Source organism: Meles meles, chromosome X (assembly GCF_922984935.1).
Source record: "Meles meles chromosome X, mMelMel3.1 paternal haplotype, whole genome shotgun sequence".
Lineage (NCBI taxonomy): Eukaryota > Metazoa > Chordata > Mammalia > Carnivora > Mustelidae > Meles > Meles meles.
The window spans coordinates 62,266,556-62,289,049 of NC_060087.1; the positions used below are offsets into that span (position 1 = coordinate 62,266,556).

The following is a 22,494-nucleotide window of genomic DNA, read 5'->3' on the forward strand; positions in this document are numbered from 1 at the left end:
TTTAGGAGGTTTCTGCCACTGATTTGCTAGGTAGGTAAGGAGGTAGTGCTGGCATGATGCCTGCTTTGGTAGGAGAATTCTGATCTTATTAAATGGGGAAGAATGTAGATAGTATAAATACAAACTTATTAATATTAGAGATAAGGAGCCCTCTTTTACAAGTTGCAAATAACAATTGCAGAAATAAAACTGAAATAATATTTGGTGTACCAGATAGTAAACAGGTAGAGCTTGTTTCCCTAAGAGAAATACAAAGTTTTCCCTAAGAAAAATACAAGTTTTTTTCAGACATTGATAAATTAACGGATAATGGGAAAGAAAAGAAGCCAAAGGGACATATTCAGCAAAGCACCATCCTCTATACTTTCAGCTATAGTTTATGTATGATTGATGACCTTAGACCTATAAGAGTCCCAGTGAGGAAAGAATGATTACTTTATTTTCACCAGAGTATATTTAGGAACAAATACGGGCTTGCATATTATGTTAGGAAGAGCACTGAACTGGGAGTCAGGTCTAGTCTAGATTCCACCAGAAGTTGCTCTGTGATCTTGGGCAAATCACTAAACCTTTCTGGGCCTCTCTTTCCTTTCTGTTTTAAAATTCTGCTGTTCTAGAGACCCATAGCAAATGACTAAGGTGAAATAAGTGGTATCTAGTGTACACCTTTAACTTTGAAGAGTACTGTGAAAATAATATCTGTCAAAAGAATCCTTGAGAAGGAAGTTGTTTGGGGAAGGGGGTAACAGAGTGATGGGTATTAAGGAGGGCATGTGTTGTGATGTGTAATGGGTGTTATACATAACTAATGAATCATTGGACATTACATCCAAAACTAGTGGCTAACTGATCATGATAAAAGATAATAATTAATTCTAAAAATTCTTGAAAAGAATACTGGCTAGATGGTACATTTTGTTAAGAAGTAAATATAAATATTCATAGTTTCATGTCTTCAAGTTGCCAGGTTTCAGATACTGTATTTGTTTTTGGCCTTTTTGATTCTCTAATACTGAAATTTTTCTCTCTGTGGTTGCTGTCCATTGGGAAGTAATATAAAATAACACATGTAATGAACATATTCTCGGTGTGAACATATTCTCAGTGAGAGGAGTAATCGTGGAATCAAAGCTATTACCTCTCCTCCTTGTTCTTTTCTCCTGTCACAAAGTCAGGATCCAGAATTACATTTATTTTCCAGGGTATATAGTTTGTCAAAGGATATCATATATGAACTTAGACTCTTCTGAGTAAACTGACAGTGGTCAGAGTAGAGGTACATGTTGAAGGTATTGCTTTGTGGTTATGATCGATGGACTAGAAACACAAAATATGTCTGTATGTTATACTTTCTTAAACTAAATTTTTCTTTACCAGGAGGGGAAAAGCAAAGAGTAGCAATTGCAAGAGCCATTTTGAAGGACCCCCCAGTCATTCTCTATGATGAAGCCACTTCATCATTAGATTCAATTACTGAAGAGGTAAATGATGATGAAAATGCAGAGCTCTTCAATTCTCAATGCTTAACTTTTCTCCTTGGAAGTTTCAGTAAAATGGCTATATTCTTTTACATTTTGAATGAACTTCAGTAGGAGGTACGGTAGAGCAAAATATCTGGCCCTTTGTCCCCATATAGCAAGTGCTGATAACAAGAATGTCAGGTTGCATTCATTTATCACATTGCTAAGTCCATTTGCAAAAGTGTCTTCTTTTTGAACCTTATGACTATTCTATTATCCTTACATCTTGCAAAGCTTGTAAGAATTGCCTAATCTGCTGACAGATGAAGAATGTTTTAGTCTTTCTGCTATTGCTACTTACCATTCATGAAAATAGGTCATGTAAATGATTGTGACACAAGTATACACCAGAAAATCTTTCACTTACCATGGAGCAACTCACTGAAGTACAAGCCAGGCACACACAGCCTGTGGTGCTGGTATAAATTTATAGTCATTTCACAAAAAAATACTGTGCAGCACCAAGATGTTGTGACATTTGATGTCGTGGTACAACTCAGCAACTACATTAGACTTAATAAAAACATCTTTGCATTATACATAATAGTCTTAACAATAACGATAATTTCATGAATGGATCCCCTTAATCTAGAACTGAAGATAGGCAGATTATCTGTCAGTTACCTCCATTCATCTACATTTTATTTAAATATATAGGAAAAACCCAGTATTGAAGGATAGGCTTAATTTCAGCTTTGCAGCATGTATGACATAATATTTGCATATGTCGTTAAGTTTCAGGGCATATTATTTGATCTACCATATGTTTAAAATAGTTTAATATCTAAGTGACTTGTTTAGCATAAGGATTCATTATATTTAAAGAGAATCTTGGGGCGCCTGGGTGGCTCAGTTGGTTAAGTGTCCAACCCTTGGTTTCAGCTCCAGGTCATGATCTCAGGGTTGTGAGGTGGAGTTCGGCCTCTGGCTCTGCTATGGGCATGGAGCCTGCTTAAGATTCTCTCTTTCTCTCCTCCTCCTCTGTCCCTTCCAAATAGTAATCTGCTTACAAGAACTTTATACCTACAAATGTATTATCACGTTTACCACAAATTAAATGTCCTAACAGTCATTATTTGAGTCAGGTAGCTTTATTATATCACAGAGCATAACCCATTAAGAGCTAGTAGACAACCCCCCAAGGGAATGAGTTACCAGCAGATTTAGTACATTTTAATGGGCCTTTTTAAAAGGTGCATAGCACTTAGTAGAATGTCAGAGCTTAAGTTCTTGAGAATAAGGAAGATGAGTCCCCACAAATATTCACAATTTTTCTTAGAATTGGCCCCACATTTGATTTACCATCTATCTTAGTAAAATATAAGCTCTTCCCTTCCTGGGTAGCCATATCTACTCTTGATAATTTTATTCCTTTAATAAATACAATGTTTAGAAATATCTGCAGGGAGCCACTGGGTATATGCCCAACCCCACATTGCTGTTTCCATCATGTTAGCTGTACTTAGACCCAGGTTTCCAAGTACAGCTGAATATATGTACAACTCCTTTACATTTTAAAAGCAGTAAACAAAAATGTGTTTTCTAAACAGATTCTTAAATACAGAGAATAAGTTGGTAGTTGTCAGAGGTGAGGTTGGTGGGAGGACAAGTGAAATAAAAAGAATTAAGAGTATACTGATCCTGATGAGCACTGAGTAATGTATAAAATTATTGAATCATTATACTGTACACCTGAAATTAATATAACATTGTTAATTATACTGTAATAAAAAATGTTTCCCAGAGTTCCCTAAGAAGTCAGAATACTTTTTCCCCCATTTCCTTCCTTTTGCTCTTTATTCAGTTGGCTATTCAGGGCCAGTGACTCAGAGTCATTCCCTCTGTTTATAATGGGGGGGGGGGGGCTGGCCTTTTTCTTCTGAATCTTGGATATTTTGGAGGGAAAAAGGCATTCTAAAAACTTGCTCTTCAGAATTATTTTGACAAAGATAGTCCTACACCATTTCAGTGTGCCCTGCATAGAATGCTTATGTTCGGAAAAGGCCAGAGGTATTGGGAGGAAGCTGTCCTTCCTTCTAGGGCAAAGGGAAATGGAGCCAGACGTTTCATTCTTAGCTTTATCACAATGCCTTCTAAATTGATGGCTTTGTTCTCTGTGTAGCCATTTCCATCCTCTTGCTATTTTTTTGATGCATTATGATATAAGGGTTTTTGTTCCTTTTTTTATTTTATTTTAGTTCCAGTATAATTAACATAGAGTGTTATATTAGTTTCAGGTGTACAATATAGTGATTGACAAGTTTCATACATTATTCACTGCTTATCACAACAACTGTACTCCTCAATTCCCATTACCTATTTCACCCATCCTCCTACCCATCCCCCTCTGGTAACCATTCATTTCTTTTCTATACTTAAGAGTCATTTCTTGATTTGTCTCAGTCTCATTCTTTCTCTCTTTTTTCCTTTGCTTGTTTGTTTTGTTTCTTAAACTACTCTTATGAGTGAAATCATATGGCTTTTGGTGTTTTTTTTAGATTTTATTTATTTATTTGTCAGAGAGAGAGGAGCGAGAGCGAGCACAGGCAGAGGCAGAGGGAGAAGCAGGCTCCCTGCCAAGCAAGGAGCCCGATGTGGGACTCGATCCCAGGACGCCGGGATCGTGACCTCAGCCGAAGGCAGCTGCTTAACCAACTGAGCCACCCAGGCATCCTGGCTTTTGGTTTTTTATCTGACATATTTCATTTAGCATTATACTCTCTACCTCCATGCATGTCATTGCAGATGGCAAGATTTCATTCTTTTTTTATGGCTGTGTTATTTTTCATTGTATATTTAAATAAACACTTTCTAATAAATCTTAAAAATGGGCAGAGAACATAAACTGACATTTCTCCAGGGAATACATTCGAATGGCAGACAAACACATGAAAAGATGCTCAACATCACTTATCATTGGGGAAATGCAAATCAGAACTACAATGAGATCTCACCTCATACCTGTCAGAATGGCCAAAATCAAAAACACAAGAAACAACAGGTGTTGGCAAGGATGTCAAGAAAAAGGAACATTGGTGTCCTGTTGATGGGAATGCAAACTGGTGTAGCCACTCTGGAGAACAGTATGGAGGTTCTTCAGAAAGTTTAAAATAGAACTAGTGTGCAATCTAGTGATTGTGCTACTGGGTATTTACCCCAAAAAATACAAAAACATGAATTCAAAGGAATACATGCAACCTGTGTTTATAGCAGCATTATTTACAATAGCCAAGATACGGAAGTAGCCCAGCTGTCCATCAATTGATGATGGATAAATAAGTCAGAATACTTTTGAAAAGGAAGTTTGCTGAAGTTACCATACACAGTTGTCTTTATTGCCCCTCTGTCCTCTGAGTTTGAACTAATTAAAAGCAAATGTTCCTGTACCCTTTGAATCTCCTTTCTACTGATTTGAAATTTTCTATATCCTATCACTTGAGTCCTATCACATTTTATTTTTATTCTTATTGGCCAGATAAACATCATACCTGGCTATGTTCCTAATATGATTGGATTCATCATTGTTACTTGTTTATTTTTAAGTATAGAAATATCTACCCCTCTCCAGGTCTTTCTAATTTAAAGAAATGTTGCCTATCTAAAAGATAATTTTTTCCATGATAATGTGGCATATTTGCCTTCCCTTTTTGATCAGTTTTCTCCTCTTACTAATTATTAGAATAGGTCAAATATTTGGTAGTGATATAAATTTTATATAATAAAAAAATTCATTGGCATTTTATATGTTCCTTTAAGAAATGTATGGTTATTTTAATGTACACTTACCTAATAGATCTTTTTTTCCTACTCTTCTTGTCAAACTTGCAGACTATTCTTGGTGCCATGAAGGATGCAGTCAAACATAGAACTTCTATTTTCATTGCACACAGATTGTCAACAGTGGTTGATGCAGATGAAATCATTGTCTTGGATCAGGTAAGAGATTTAACTTTAAAGTTTAGTATGGGGGGATTTGGGGGAAGATGGTGGAGCAAGAGGATCCTGAGCTCACCTGATCGCACAGACACATCTAGATAATCACAGCAGTGCAACTAACACAAAAATGCCCTGTAAGAACAGACTTTGCAGTTTATTGCAGACAGGAGGCCACCTGAAGAGTGTAGGAGGGCCAGACATAGTCTGGAACCAGAATCCCATTGAGACTAACCACAAATGGAAGGAGCGCCACAAGCATGGAAAAGGGAGAGAAGCAGACCCCACACCAGACACCTTAGGCAATGGGGGAACTACATTGGAAAGATAGGTCCCCCAAACATTAGGCTTTAAAATGGGTCTTAACTTTATGAGTTTTTATAATCAGTGAGACTTAATGCCAGGTGCTTTAAAAATCAGCTAACTTAGCTGTGGGAGGCCCACAGGGCAATTGGAAACTGAGGTTTGGGCCTTAAAGAGCCAGCAAAACCAAAAAAAAAACCCCACCAGGATAGAGATGATTATTAGAGATTTCCCTAAGAATGGAAGGGCTAGTGGGCAACCATTTCGTTTCCCCCACCCCCAGCCTAGATAGCCAGACAGTTGCAGGAATCAGGAGGAACACTCTATCACCTATCTCGCCAATACCACATCCGGCATTCTGGGGGATGCACGCCACTTAGCAAGTATCCCTCCAAAGCAGTTTCTGCCAAGACACACACTGCAAGCAGCCCTTGCAGGGACCTGCACCACTCCAAAGTGATTCCTGTCCTGGGGAGAGAAGATAACCACATACAGCAGTGCAACTGCAGTAACGGCAGACAGACTGGGCAGGCATCTGGTCCGACAGTTGGCCCTACCCACCATCAAAAGCCTCTCAAGAAAAGGCAGGAAGAGCACCCTGAAGGTTGATGCTACTGCCACCATAACAGATGGACTGGGGGCAGGCATCTGGTTTGACTACAGGCACCACCCACCAATGAAAGCCTCTCAGGGGCAACAGTGGGAGAGGACCCTGCAATTCGGTGTGACTGCAACCCAGTCAGAGGGGCTGAGAGCACACATCTAGTCTGACTGCTCACACTACTGTATTATAAGCCCACAGTGGCCCCAGACTCTTCCCCTAAAAGCACAGAGAGCAAACCCTGCCTGGTACACCCAGAACATGAAAAGTGGACCAATGCATCTAATGACTTAAGGCAAGTACAGCTTAGCCACAATAGTAGGGTACACACAACCCACTAGGAGATACCCCTGAAGCTCCTGGTTCTGGTGAACAGTAGACATTATGCTACAGGATACCACAAGACCTCTTCTTTATAAGGCCACTACTTTCAAAATCAGGAGACTTCGCAGACTTTTCTCACACATAGAAACAAATACAAAGCGTTAGACAAAATGAGGAGACAGACAAATGTGTCCTAGATATGAGAGAATGGGACAAAAGTAAATCAAGAGAACTAATTAAAACAGAGATGAACAATATTGCCTGATAAAGAATTCAAATTAATGATCTTAAAGATACTCACTAGACTAGACAGAAAAGTAGAGAATCTCAATGAACCTTTAATAAAGAGATAGAAAATATAAAAAAGAACCAGTGAGAGATGAACTTAATGACTGAAATTAAAAATACACTGGATGGGGGCATCTGGGTGTCTCAGTCAGTTAAGTGTCTGCCTTCAGCTCAGGTCATGATCCCAGCATCCTGGGATCAAGCCCTGCATTAGGTTTCCCGATCAGCAGAGAGCCTGCTTCTCCCTCTCCCTCTGCTGCTCTCCCTGCTTGCATGCTCTCTCTTTCTGTGTCAGAGAAAGAAATAAAATCTTTAAAAAAAAATACTACACTAGAGGGGCTCTGGCAGATTAGAGGAGACAGAAGAATGGATCAGTGAGCTAGAAGACAGAGTAATGAAATCAAGCTGAACAACAAAAAGAAAAAGATGAGTAAAAAATGAGACTAGATTAAGGGAACTCAGGGACATCATTAAGGATCATAATAGTCACATTATAGCAATCCCAGGAGGAGGAGAGAGAAGGATGAAGAAAATTTGTTTGAAGAAATAATAGCCAAAAACTAAAGGAAACAGACATCTGGATTCTGGAGGCACACAGAACCCACAACAAAATCAACCCAAGGAGGTCCACACCAAGGCACATAACAACCAAAAATGGCAAAAAGTAATGATAAAGAGAGAATGTTAAAAGCAGCAAGAGAAAATAGTTACATACAAGGGAAACCCCATAAGGCTTTTCACATGATATTTCAGCAGAATCTTTATGTAGGCCAGAAGGGGGTGGCATGGTATATTCAGACTACTGACAGAAAAATAACCTGTAACCAAGAATATTCTACCCAGTAAGGCTGTCTTCAGAATACAAGGAGAGAGAAAGAGTTTTCCAGGCAAACAGAAGTTCAGGGAGTTCATTACCATTAAATCAGCCTTCACGAAAAATTAAAGGGAATCCTTTGGAAAGAAAAGGCCATAATTAAGAGTAAGAAGATTATGAAAGGAAAAAATGTCACAGGTAAATGCAAACATATAATTAAAGTAGTGTATTAATCACTTATAAAACCAGTATGGAGATTAGGGCAGAAAAACAATAAAATATATCTGTAAAAGTAATCAAGAGGGTGCCTGGGTGGCTCAGTTGGTTAAGTGACTGCTTTCAGCTCAGGTCATGATCCTGGAGTCCCGGATCGAGTCCCACATCAGTCTCCCTGCTCAGCGGGGAGTCTGCTTCTCTCTCTGATTCTCCCCGTTCTTGTGCTTTCTCTCTCAATAAATAAATAAATAAATAAATCTTTAAGAAAAGTAATCAGGAGAGTCACAAAATAAAAGGATGTAAAGTATGATACCACATAAAATGTCGGGGAAGTAAAATTTTACTACTTTAAAAATGGCTTCAAACTTAACTATCAACCTACATAGACTGCTATATGCGTAAAATATTACATGTGAGCCTAATAGTAATCACAAATCAAAAACCTGTGGTAGATACACAAAAAGCAAAGAGAAAGCAATCCAAGCATAACACTGAAGAAAGCCATCAAATCACAAGAGAAAAGGGAAGATGGAGGGAAAAAAGAGAACTACAAAAACAACCATAAAACAAGTTACAAAATGGCAATAATTACATACCTGTCATTAATTACTTTGAATGCCAGTGGACTAAATGCTCCAGTCAAAACACATAGGAGGAAAAAAAAACACAGGATGACTGAATGGATAAAAAATGCAAACTCCATCTAAGTCCTACCCACATGAGACTCAGTTCAAGAACTGAAGACACATGGAGATTGAAAGGAAGGACACATTTACCATGTGAATGCAAGTGAAAAGAAAGCCAGGAGAACAATACTTTCGTTGCACAAAACACACTTAAAAACAAAGATTGTAAGAGACAAGGGCACTACATGATAATAAAAGGGAAAAATCCAGCAAGAAGATAAAATAGTTGCAAATATTTGTGCACCCAACATAGGAGCACTCCAAAACATGAATCATGTGTTAAGAGACATAAAAGAAGAAATTAACACAGTAATAATAACTGACTTTAACACCTTTCTTACATTAATGGGTACATCATCTATACAGAAAATAACGAGTGACTTTGAATGACATATTGGACCAGATGAAATTAACATCCTATATATTCAGAACATTCTATCAAAAAACAGCAGAATGCACTTATTCTCAAGTGCACATAGAGCATTCTCCAGAATAGATCTCATATTAGGGCACGAAACGAGTCTCTGAATTTAGGAAAATAAAACCACAGCAAGCATCTTTCCAAAACAAAAAGATATAAAACTAAAAATCAATTGCGAGAAAAATAAGGGAAAAAACTACAAACACTTGAAAGCTTAGCAACATGCTACTAAACAACCAATGGATCAACAAAGAATCAAAGAAAAAGTAAAATACATGGAGACAAATGAAAATGAAAACACAGTTTCTAAGTCATTAAGATGCAGCAAAAGCGTTCTAAGCTGGAAGATTATACCAGTATAGGCCTGTCTCAAAGAATAAAAATCTGGAATAAACAACCTAATCTGAATAAAATACCTAGGGATGAACTTAAAGTTCTGTACCATGGAAACTATAAAATACTGATGAAAGAAATTGAAGATGACACAAATAGATATTTCTGGTTCAGGAATTAGAAGAATTAAATTGGTGAAGGGTCTGTACTACCCAACGCAGTCTACAGAGATTCGGTGTAATCCCTATCAAAATACCAACACCATCCTAGAACTGTAAAAATAATTTTATGGAACCACGAAAGACCTCAAATAGCGAAAGCAATCCAAAAAAGAACAAAGCAGGATATATTAAAATCCCTGATTTCAAGATACATTACAAAGTCGTGGTTGTCTGGCATAAAACTAGAGACATAGGTCAGTGGAAGAGAATAGAGAGTCTAGAAATGAACCCACGCTTATATGGTCAGTTAATCTATGACAGAGGAGGCAAGAATATACAAGGAGGAAAGCGTCTCTTCAACAAATGGTGCTGGGAAAACTGAACAGGTACATGTAAACAAATGAAACCAGACCACTTTCTTACACTATACACAAAAATAAACTCAGAATGGATTAGAGACCTAAATGTGAGACCTGAAACTGTAAAAATTCCTAGAAGAAAACATAGGCAATACTTTTTTTGACATTGTTTATAGAAACTTTTTTTACGTAAGTCTTTTCAGGCAAGAGAGACGATGGCAAAATTAGACTGTTGTGAGTACACCAAACTAAAACGCTTTTTCATAATGACAGAAACCATCAACAGAACTACAAGGCAACCTACTGAATGGAAGAAGATATTTGTAAAATGATTTATTTGATAAGGGCTAAATATCCAAAAGACATAAAGAACTTAACACTACTCAACACCCCAAAAAACAAATAATCTGATTTAAAATATGGGCAGAGGATTTGAATAGACATTTTTCCAGAGAAGCTGTATAGATGGCCAACAAACACATGAAAATATGCTCACCATAACTAATCATCAGGGGAATGCAAATTAAAACCACAATGAGATATCACTTTATACCTTTCAGAATGGCTAAAATCAGACACACAAGAAATAAGAAATATTGACGATGATACAGAGAAAAAGGAACCCTCATGCACCATTGCTGGGAATGCAAATTGGTGCAGCCACTCTGGAAAACAATGTGGAGGTTCTTCAAAAATTGGTAATTTCAAAAAGGTACCTTCAAAAATAGGTAATTCCACTACTAGGTATTTACCCAAAGAAAATGAAACTACTAACTTGAAAAGATATATGCACCCCTGTGTTTATTGCAGCAATATTTATAATAGCCAAGATATGGAAACTTCTCACATGTCCATCCATAGAGAATGGATCAAGAAGACTATTACCTGGCCATAAAAAAAATGAAATCTTGCCATTGGAGCAATATGCATCAACCTACAGGATATAGTGATGAGTGATATCAGTCAGAGAAAGATGAATACCACACTATTTCACTCATGTGTGGAATTTAAGAAAAAATCCAAATGAACAAAGAAAAAGGGACACAAAAAATAGACCCTTTAAATATAGAAAACAAACTGGTGGTCTTCAGAGGTGTGGTATGGGAGTATGGTGAAATAGATAAAGGGGAATAAGAGTACACTTAACTTGATGAGCACTGAAAAATGTATAGAATTATTGAATAATTATATTTTAAACCTGAAACTAATAGAACATTAGATCTTAGTTGCAGTTCAATTAAAAAAAAAAGTTTAGGGGGCACCTGAGTGGCTCAGTGGGTTAAAGCCTCTGCCTTTGGCTCTGGTCGTGATCTCAGGGTCCTGGGATTGAGCCCTACATCGGGCTCTCCACTAAGCGGGGAGCCTGCTTCCTCCTCCTCTCTCTGCCTGCCTCTCTGCCTACTTGTGATCTCTGTCTGTCAAATAAATAAATAAATCTTTAAAAAAAAAAGTTTAGTATATGAAGAACATAGAAAATTGTCACAAACACAAATAACTTAAATATTGTTTCTAAAGAAAAATGCAAAATTTGTGTTCTTTAAATAAGAGTGAATCCTGATAGGACTCCCATTTTTACTCCTTTGACAGGAAAACAAAGGCATTTTTCTTCCAAGAAGAAATAAACCATTAACTCACTTTTCATCGAAGTATTAAAAGCAAACTTATATCAGGAAAGCATTAAAGCCTCATATAATAGAATCAAGTTTTAGGGAGTATATATATATATAAAATATTTCTTTGCATTCAGTTTTGCTCTGTACAGAATCATTGCTCATTATCGTTTTTGTATTTTGTATTTTTATTTTTTCTAATATCTGCATATCTAATATCTAATATCTAATATTAGCCTTGATGTCTAAAAGAAAATTACCATAAAATAGTCACTTGCAAACATGATTATTTTTATTTTTTTCCTCCTGGGGAAAGTAAGAAAATGGATAGCCTGCTTTATCCCTTCTGAGGGCTTTACTATTACCAGTGTACTACTTTCTAAATGTTCTGATCACTCAGAATACCACTGTAGTGATTGGTAATTTTCCTTTTCTCTACTCTTTATAAGAATATATTTTCCCACATCCTATTACTCGGTTATTTCTCACACTGTTCAGTTTTTCACCTTCCATTCAGTCTTTTCTGTGATTATGTTTCCCTTCTAATAAATAAACCTTCAATTCTTTTCATTTTGAAAGCCTGAATACTAGATGTTGAGAGAGAAAAAGCATTCTCATGTACTTTCTATATTGAGTTATCAAGAGAATTTTTCACACCACTAAAATTTCATATAAGCTGTTGATTTTTCTGTGGTGTGTATGTATATATATTTTTTTAGATACGTACATATATATTGTTATTTAGTCTTACCTGTGTGTACTTGAGTAACCCTAGGTCTTTTTGTTGTTTTTTTCATAAGTGCTTACATTCAGTAGAAAACAAACTAATTTTTTCAGTATGCTTATATACCAGAATGCCTTAAATATGAAATGTTGTAAATACACTCTATTATCCAATTGATATTCAAAAGAGGGCAGTTGGGTGTTTTATGTATGGGTTGAATCACTAAATTCTACTCCTGAAACTAACATTATACTATCTGTTAACTAACTGGAATTTAAATAAAAACTTGGAGGAAAGAAATTAAAAAGAAAGAATCTGAAATAAAATTTGCTGTTGGTGCTTTTTTACTAACCTTTCCATTGTATACAGGCATGCAGATAGTCTTTTCTTATAAAGTGGTAAAGGTACTTGAACAAGCTTGAGCTTTCTTGTTTCATACTTTGAGGTTGACAGTATCTATAGTTATATTACAACATTGCCACTTGAAGTTTGGATTATAATTGGAACTATAATTAATATATTAATGATTATAGCACATGTATCTAAAATATCTTAGTATTTATAATTTGATCATTCTGTATTTGCTTGATTATGAAAATCAGAGACTTTCATTTTCTAGTGAAATGTATATAACTTCATGTGTTCTGTCAACAGTGCCTCGTAGTATAATGTTACATCTACCTAAGAAATTGAATTCTCAAGGCCCCTCCTTAATCCCACAGCCTGGTAATTACTGCTTCCCAGCCTTGGCAAGAGGCTGTAAGTTGACTTGTCAGGAAATTGAGTCATAGAGGCTCTAGACAGAAAATTGTCTAGCACATGAACAAAGATGGGGAAAGATTAACTGGAAATCAAAGCACACCAAAAAAAGACCATAGACCCTCTTCTGCCACTGGCTTCAAGAACCTTGCTAACCATTTCTTTATTTCTAATATCACCACTCCTTCCTTCATCAGGAGATAATTGAAGAATTCTCTGCAGAAAACACATGTAGCCCCAGGGAAAAAAAAAAGATATTTGTACTTGTACTTGCCCCAGCAAAATGACCGTGTATCCATACGGTCATTCTTCAGTGAAATCCCGCAGTTGAAATTCCCATTCCCATGCACATAGTTTCTAATCAGCTTTCTAATGCTCCATTATTAAGTATCAATGGATAATAAAGGAAGACCTCTTAAGCAGAAAAAAAGGAATTCAGTAGAAAATATAGACAATGAAAAGAGCATAAAGCAACTTATATAATTAATATTGTCACAGGTCATGGAAAATAAAGCATTTCTAAAATAAGGACAGATGCTGTTAAGAGAAAAAAGTAAAGGGAGCTTTATAAGGCATGAGTTCTAGATATGTTGTTAAATGAAAGAGAGAACAATTCAGAATCTGTTGTATGTTGCTATTTACAAGGAGGATGGGGGAAAAAGGAATATGTGATATTTACTTATTTCTGTGGGAAAAAAAACCTCAGAGTTTGTACCTCTTAATCCACTTTACTTTGCCCATTCTCTCATCCACCTTCCCTTTGGCAACTACCAGTTTTCTTTAATTAAGAGGTACAGACTTCCACTTATAAATAAGTCATGGATATTGAAAGTACAGCATAAGTAATATAGTCAATAATATTATAATATAATATTATAATAATGCCTTATGGTGACAGATGGTGACTACATAACCGAGGCCAGCACTGAATAATGTATACAGTTGTCTAATCACTGTGTCGTACACCAGAAAGTAATAAAACATTCTATGTCAATTATATTTCAATAATTTCAATAAAAAATTACAAAAAAAGAAATATCCTAAGTTGAGCTAGAAAGAATTTAATATTTGATCATTCACAGTCTTTGGCTCAGAGGTATGATTGTGGATATTAATTATTACTATACTAAGGCAATACAGAACAGTGTTTAATAGTTTGATTAACATAAAATAGACTAAAGCCTTTCTTTTTTATGTTTCAATGCCAAATAAAAAGAACTCTTAGTAAAAGAAAAAACAACAAAAACAAACTCAGGAAACATAAACTAGAAATTAAATTGTTTATGGAGCGGAGATAGAAAGAGGTAAAAGGGATAGGAAAGGGAGCATGACTTTCCTGATTATACTTTTTTATATATATATATTTTTTAGTCGTTCAAGTTTTTAAATTCCAGTTAAGATAGAGTGTGATACTAGTTTCAGGGGTAGAATTCAGTGATTCATCACAGCACCTAGTGCTTATCACAAGTGCCCTCCTTAATGCTCATCACCCATTTAACCCATCTCCCCACCCATGTCACCTCCAGCATCTCTCAGTTTGTTCTCTGTAGTTAAGAGTCTGTTTCATGATTTCTCTTCTCCCCCATGTTCATCTGTTTTCTGTCTTAAATTCCACAAGTGAGTGAAATCATATGGTATTTATCTTTCTCTGACTTATCTCACTTAGCATAATACTCTCTAGCTCCATCCACATCCTTGCAAATGGAAGGATTTATTTTTGATGGCTGAATAATATTCCTGTGTGTGTGTGCATATGTGTGCATGCATATGCACATATGTATACTACATCTTCATAATCCATTCATTAGTCAGTGGGCATTTGGGCTCTTCTCCTAGTTTGGATATTGTTGATAAAACAGCTTTAAACATTGGGGTGCATGTATGCCTTTGAATCTGTATTTTTGTATCCTTTCAGTAAGTACCTACAAGTAGAATTGCTGGATTGTAAGGTAGTTCTCTTTTTAACTTTTTGAGGAACGTTCCTACTGTTTTTGAGAATGACTGAACCAGTTTGCATTCCCACCAACAGTGTAAGAGGGTTCCCCTTTCTCCACATCCTTTCCAACGCCTATTGTTTCTTGTGTTGATTTTAGCAATCCTAATATGTGTGAGATGGTATATCATCATGGTTTTGATTTGTATTTCCCTGACGATGAGAGATGTTGAGCACCTTTTCATGTGCCTGGTAGCCGTGTGGGTATCTTCTTTGGGAAAATGTCTATTCACATCTTCTGCCCATTTTTAAACTGGATTATTTGGTCTTTTGGGTGTTGAGTTTAATAAATTCTTTATAGATTTTTGATACTAATCCTTTATCAGATATGTCATCTGCAAATACCTTCTCCCATTTTGGAGGTTGCCTTTTAGTCTTGCCAGTTGTTTCCTTCACTGTGCAGAACCTTTTTATCTTGAAAAGTCCCGATAGTTTATTTATTTATTTATTTATTTATTTATTTTTTAAAGATTTTATTTATTTATTTGACAGAGATCACAAGTAGACAGGCAGGCAGAGAGAGAGAGAGGGAAGCAGGCTCGCTGCTGAGCAAAGAGACCGATGTGGGACTCGATCCCAGGACCCTGAGATCATGACCTGAGCCTAAGGCAGCGGCTTAACCCACTGAGCCACCCAGGCGCCCCGGATAGTTTATTTTTTAACATATAATGTATTATTTGTTTCAGGGGTATTGATTCATCAGTCTTAAAATACACAGTGCTCATTACAACACATACCCCCCCCAATGTCCATCACCCAGTTACCTCATTCCCCTACCCACCCCTCCCCTCCAGCAAATCTCAGTTTGTTTCCTAAGATTAATGGTTTGTCTCCCTCTTTGGTTGTATCTTGTTTTATTTTTTCTTCTCTTTCCCTATGATCCTCTGTTTTGTTTCCTAAAGTCCACCTACCAGTGAGATCATACGATAATTGTCTTTCTCTGATTGAATTGTTTTGCTTAGCATAATACCCTCTAGTTCCAACTATGTCATTGCAAATGGCAAGATTTCTTTTTTTTTTTTTTGATGGCTGAGTAATGTTACTGTGTGTGTGTGTGTGTGTGTACACGTAGTGGATATATTTATCCATTCATCTATTGATGGACATCTAGGCTCTTTTCCATAGTTTGGCTATTGTGGACATTGCTGCTATAAATATCGGGGTGCAGATGCCCCTTCAAATCACTGTGTTTGTATCCTTTGGAAAAATACCTGGTCATGCAGTTCCTGGGTTGTAGGGTAGCTCTGCTTTCAACTTTTGAGGAACTTCCATACTGTTTTCCAAAGTGGCTGCACCAGCTTGCATTCCCAACAGTGTAGGAGGGTTCCTCTTTCTCTGCATCCTCCCCAATATCTGTCATTTGCTGACTTGTTAATTTTAGCCATTCTAGCTGGTGTGAGGTGGTATTCGTGGTTTTGGTTTGTATTTCCCTGATGCTGAGTGATGTTGAGCACTCTTTCATGGGTCTGTTGGCCATTTGCGTGTCTTTGGGAAAATGTCTGTTCATGTCTTCTGCCCATTTTTTGATTGGATTATTTGTTCTTTAGGTGCTGAGTTTCATAAAGTCTTTATAGATTTTGAATACTAGCCCTTTATATGATATGTCATTTGCGAATATCTTCTCCCATTCTCTTGGTTGTCTTTCGGTTTCGTCAACTGTTTGCTTTGCTGTGGAGAAACTTTTTAACTTGATGAAGTCCCAGTAGTTCATTTTTGCCTTTGTTTCCTGTGCCTTTGGAGGTGTGTCTAGCAAGAAGTTGCTATGACCAACATCACAGAAGTTGCTGCCTGTGTTCTTCTCTACGATTTTGATGGATTCCTGTCTCATGTTTAGGTCTTTCATCCATTTTGAGTCAGTGTTTGTGTATGGTGTAAAAAAATGGTCCAGTTTCATTCTTCTGCATGTGGCTGTCCAGTTTTCCTAACACCATTTGTGGAAGAGACTGCCTTTTTTCCATTGGATGTTCTTTCCTGCTGTTTTGAAGATAAGTTGACCACAGAGTTGAGGGTCCATTTCTGGGTTCTTGTTCTGTTCCCATTGATCTATACATCTGTTTTTGTGCTAGTACCATACTGTCTTGATGATTACAGCTTTGTAATAGAGCTTGAAGTCCAGAATTGTGATGCTACCAGCTTTGGTTTTCTTTTTCAACATTCCTTTGGCTCTTCAGGGTCTTTGGTTTCATACAGATTTTAGGATTATTAGTTCTAGTTCTGAGAAAAAGTTGATGGTATTTTTAAAAATATTTTATTTATTTATTTGACAGAGATCACAAGCAGGCAGAGAGGCAGGCAGAGAGAGAGAGAGAGAGAGAGAAGCAGGCTCCCCACTGAGCAGAGAGTCCAATGCGGGGCTCGATCCCAGGACCCTGAGATCATGACCTGAGTCGAAGGCATAGGCTTAACCCACTGAGCCACCCAGGTGCCCCAAAAGTTGATGGTATTTTAATAGGGATTGCATTGAATGTGTGTATTGCTCTAGGTAGTATAGACATTTTAACAATATTTGTTCTTCCAATTCAAGAGCATGGAATGGGTTTCCATTTCTTTATGTTTTCCTCAATTTCTTTCATGAGTATTCTATAGTTTTCTGAGTACAGATCCTTTGCCTCTTTGGTTAGATTTATTCCTAGGTATCTTATGGTTCTGGGTACAACTATAAATGGGATCAACTCCTTAATTTCTTTTTCTTTAATCACATTGTTAGGTGTAGAAATGCAACTGATTTCTGTGTGTTGATTTTATATCCTGCCACTTGACTGAATATGCCAACAAATTAGGCAGTCTGGAAGAAATGGATGCGTTCCTAGAGACATATAAACTACCAAAACTGAACCAGGAAGAAATAGAAAACCTGAGTAGACCCATAACCAGGAAAGAAATTGAAGCAGTAATCAAAATCTCCCAACCAAAAAAAAAAAAAAAAATCTCCCAACAAACAAGAGCCCAGTGCCAGATGGCTTCCCAGGGGAATTCTACCAAACATTTAAAGAAGAGTTAATACCAACTCTCCTGAAACTTCCAAAAATTAGAAATGGAAGGAAAACTTTCCAAACTCATTTTATGAGGCCAGCATTACCTTGATCCCAAAACGAGACAAAGACTCCACCAAAAAGTAGAATTACAGACCGATGTCCCTGATGATCATGGATGCAAAAATTTTCACCAGAATAATAGCCAGTAGGATCTAACAGTACATTAAAAGGATTATTCACCAGGATGAAGTGGGATTTATTTCTGGGCCGCAAGGGTACTTCAGCATCCACAAATCAATCAGTGCGATATACTACATAAATAAAAGAAAAGAACCATATGATACTCTTAACAGATGTTGAAAAGCATTTGACAAAGTACAGCATCCTTTCTTGATTAAAACTCTCCACAGTGTGGGGATAGAACATACCTCAGTATCATAAAGGCCATCTATGAAAGATCCACAGCAAATATCTTTCTCAGTGGGGAAAAAACTGAGAGCTTTTCTTCTAAGGTCAGGAACACAGCAGGGATGTCCACTATCACCACTGCTGGTTAGCATAGTACTAGAAGTCCTAGCCTCAGCAGTCAGACAACACAGAGATAAAAGGCATCTGAATTGGCAAAGAAGTCAAACTCTCACTCTCCACAGATGACCTGATAACTTTATGTGAAAAACCCAAAAGACTCCACCCCAAAATTGCTAGAATTCATATGGGAATTCAGTGGCAGGAAAAGCCCTGATAAGTTTATTATTGCTTTTGTTTGCCTTGCTTTTGAGACATACCAAGTAAGAAGTTGCTATGGCTGATGTCAGAGAGGTTATTGCCCGTTTTCTTCTCTGGGATTTTGATGGTTTCCTGTCTCACAGTTAGGTATTTCATCCATTTTGAGTTTATTTTTGTTTATGATGTAAGAAAGTGGTCCAGTTTCATTCTCTTTTATGTTTCTGTCCAGTTTTTCCAACACCATCTCTTGAAGAGACTGTGTCCCTTTGGATAGTTTTTCCTGTATTGTTGAACATTAGTTGACCTTATATTTTGGGGTCCATTTCTGGGTTCTCTGTTCTGTTCCATTCATCCGTGTGTCTGTTTTTGTACCACTACTATACCATCCAGATTACTACAGATAACTTGAAGTCCAGAATTGTGATGCCTCTTGCTTTTGTCCCATACAAATTTTAAGATTCTTTGTTCTAGCTCTGTGAAAAATGCTGTTCGTATTTTGATAAGGATTGCGTTAAATGTATAGATTGCTTTCAGTAGTATAGTCATTTGAACAACACTTGTTCTTCCAATTCATGAGCATGGAACGTTTTTCCCTTTCTGTCATCTTCAGTTTCTTTCATCAGTGTTTTCTAAGTTTTCATAATACAGATCTTTTACCTCTATGGTTAGGTTTCTTCCTAGGTGTCTTACGGTTTTTGTTCAGTTGCAAATGGGATCGATTTCTTGATTTTTCTTTCTGCTGCTTCATTATAGGTTTATAGAAATGCAACAGATTTCTGTATGTTGATTCTGTATCCTGCAACTGGCCAGAATGCATGTATGAGTTCCAGCAATTTTTTGGTGGAGTCTTTTGGATTTTCTATATAGAGTACCCTGTCATCTGCAGATAGTGAAAGTTTGACTTCTTTGCTGATTTGGATACATTTTATTTCTTTTTGTTATCTGTTTGCTGAGGCTAGGATTTCTAATACTGTGTTAAATGAAAGTAGTGAGAGTAGACATCCTTGTCTTTTTCCTGATGCTGGATGAAAAGCACTCAGTTTTTCCCCATTGAGGATGATAATAGCTGTTGTCTTTCATATATGGCCTTTATAGTATCAAGGTATGTTCCCTCTGTCCCTCGGTTTTTGAGGGGTTTTTTTTTTTTTTTTTTTTTTTTTTTTTTTTTTTTAAAGATTTATTTATTTGACAGATAGAGATTACAAGTAGGCAGAGAGGCAGGCAGAGAGAGAGAGAGGAGGAAGCAGGCTCCCAGCCAAGCAGAGAGCCCGATGCGGGGCTCGATCCCAGGACCCTGGGATCACGACCTGAGCTGAAGGCAGAGGCTTTAACCCGCTGAGCCACCCAGGCGCCCCTTTGAGGGGTTTTTATCAAGAATGGATGCTATATGTTTTCAAATGTTTTTTCTGCATCTATTGAGAGGATCATATGGTTCTTACCCTCTTTTATTAATGTGGTGTATCACATTGATTTATTTGCAAATATTGAACCATTCCTGTAGTGTAGGAATAGATCCCAATTGATTGTGGTGATTGATTCTTTTTCTGTACTGTTGTATTCAATTTGATAGTATTTTGTTGAGAATTTTTGCATCCGTATCCATCAGAGATATTCGCCTGTAGTTCTCTTTCTTAGTGGAGTCTTTGATTTTGGAATCAGAATAATGTGGGTCTCATAGAATGAGTTTGGAAGTTTTCCTTCCATTTCTATTAAGAAAAATAGGTATTAACTCTTCTTTAAAGATTTAATAGAATTCCCGTGTGAAGCCGTATGGCCCTGGACTTTTGTTTGTTGACAGATTTTTTATTACTGATTCAGTTTCTTCACTGGTTATGTCTGTTCAAGGTTTTTGTTTCTTCCTGTTTCAGTTTTGGTAGTTTATATGTTTCTAGCAATTTATCCATTTCTTCCAGATTACTCAATTTGTTGACATACAATTTTTCATAATATTATTTTATTTGTTTGTATTTTTATATTATTATTTATGAATTCTCTATTTTATTTTTTTGGAGCCTTCCTCTTTTTTATAAGTCTGGCCAGGGGGTTATCAATTTTATTAATTTTTTCAGAGAACCAGCTCCTGGTTTCATTGTTCTATTCTCCTGTGTTTTTGATTTCTATATTATTTATTTGTAGTCTAATCTTCTTATTTCACTTCTGCTAGTGTTAGCCTTCATTTGTTGTTCTTTTTCCTTTGTTTCATTTTTTAAATTTAAATTCAATTAGCCAAAATCAATAGTTTTTGATGTAATGTTCAGTGATTCATTAGTTGCATATAACACCTAGTGCTCATCATTGTTGTTCTTTTTCTAGCTCCTTTATGTGTAAGGTTATGTTGCGTATTTGAGATTTTTCTATTTGAGTTAGACCTGTATTGCTGTATACTCCCTCTTATGACTGTTTTTGCTACATCCCAAATATTATAGGCTGTCATGTTTTCATTTTCATTTGTTTCTGTGTTTCTTCCTAATTTCTTTTATTTTCTAGTTTATTTATTTTCTAGTAGCATGTTATTTACCTTCCATGTATTTGTGGTTTTTCTCAAAATTTATCTTGTGGTTGATTTCAGGGTCATAGCATTGTGGTCAGAAAGTATGCATGGTGTGATTTCATTCTTTTTGTACTTGTTGAGGCTTGAGTTGTGACCAGTATGTGATCTGTTCTGGAGACTGCCCTATGTGTATTTGAAAATAATATATATTCTGCTTAAGATGAAATTCTGTTCTAAATCAATCTCTCTCTCTATATGTGTGTGTGTGTGTGTGTGTGTGTGTATTATTGTGTTATGTCGGTCACCATAAAATACATCAGTAGTTTTTGATGCAGTGTTCCAAGATTCATTGTTTATATACAATACCCAGTACTCCATGCAATATGTGCCCTCCTTAATACCTACCACCAGGCTTCCCCCACCCCACTCCCCTCAAAAAGCCTCAGATTGTTTCACAGAGTCCACAGTCCCTCATGGTTCATCTCTCTCTCTGATTTGCCCCAATTCACTTTTCCTTTCCTTTGCCTAATGTCCTCCACGTTATTCCTTATGTTCTACAAGTAAGTGAAACCATATGGATCTCTCTCTTAAATCCATCTAATCTGGTATATCATTCAAAGCCATTGTTTTCTTACTGATTTTCTGTTTAGATGATCTGTCACTTGATATAAGCATGCCCTGCTGTTTTTTTGTATTATTATCAATGAGTTCTTTTATGTTTTTTTATTAATTAATTTATTTATTTGAATTCTCCCAAGGTGGGGGAGATCTTCTTAATTGGGTAGACCCCTTTTTTATTATATAATGCCCTTCTCCATCTTTTCTTACAGTCTTTGTTTCAAAGTCTAGTTTATCTGTTATAAGTATTGCTACTCTGGCATTTTTTGATGTCCATTTGCATGGTAAATATTTCTCCATCCCCTTACTTTGAATCTGCAGGTCTCTTTAGGTCTAAAATGAGTCTCTTGTAGGCAGTATATAGTATATATACTATATATACTATATCTATATCTATAGATATCTATATATAGATATCTATAGATATAGATATAGTATATCTTGGTTTTTTTATAGGTATCTATATATAGATATAGATATATAGATATAGACATATAGATAGATATAGATATAGTATATCTTGGGTTTTTTTTTAATTTTTTTTAATCCCGTCTGACACCATACATCTTTTGATTGGACCATTTAGTCCATTTACATTCAGAGTAATTATTGTTAGATATGAATTTAGTACCATTTTAT

General features: G+C 36.4%; 1 protein-coding gene across 2 annotated transcripts in view; it reads left to right on the top strand.

Moving 5' to 3' along the window:
• Positions 1-22,494, top strand: part of ABCB7 (ATP binding cassette subfamily B member 7) — a 162,447-nt gene that overhangs the window by 131,020 nt on the left and 8,933 nt on the right. For both annotated transcript variants that reach the window (XM_045995536.1, XM_045995537.1), the window contains 2 exons: positions 1,378-1,481; positions 5,349-5,456. In XM_045995536.1, the coding sequence (XP_045851492.1) occupies positions 1,378-1,481; positions 5,349-5,456 (212 nt within the window). The remainder of the gene's footprint in view (positions 1-1,377; positions 1,482-5,348; positions 5,457-22,494) is intronic.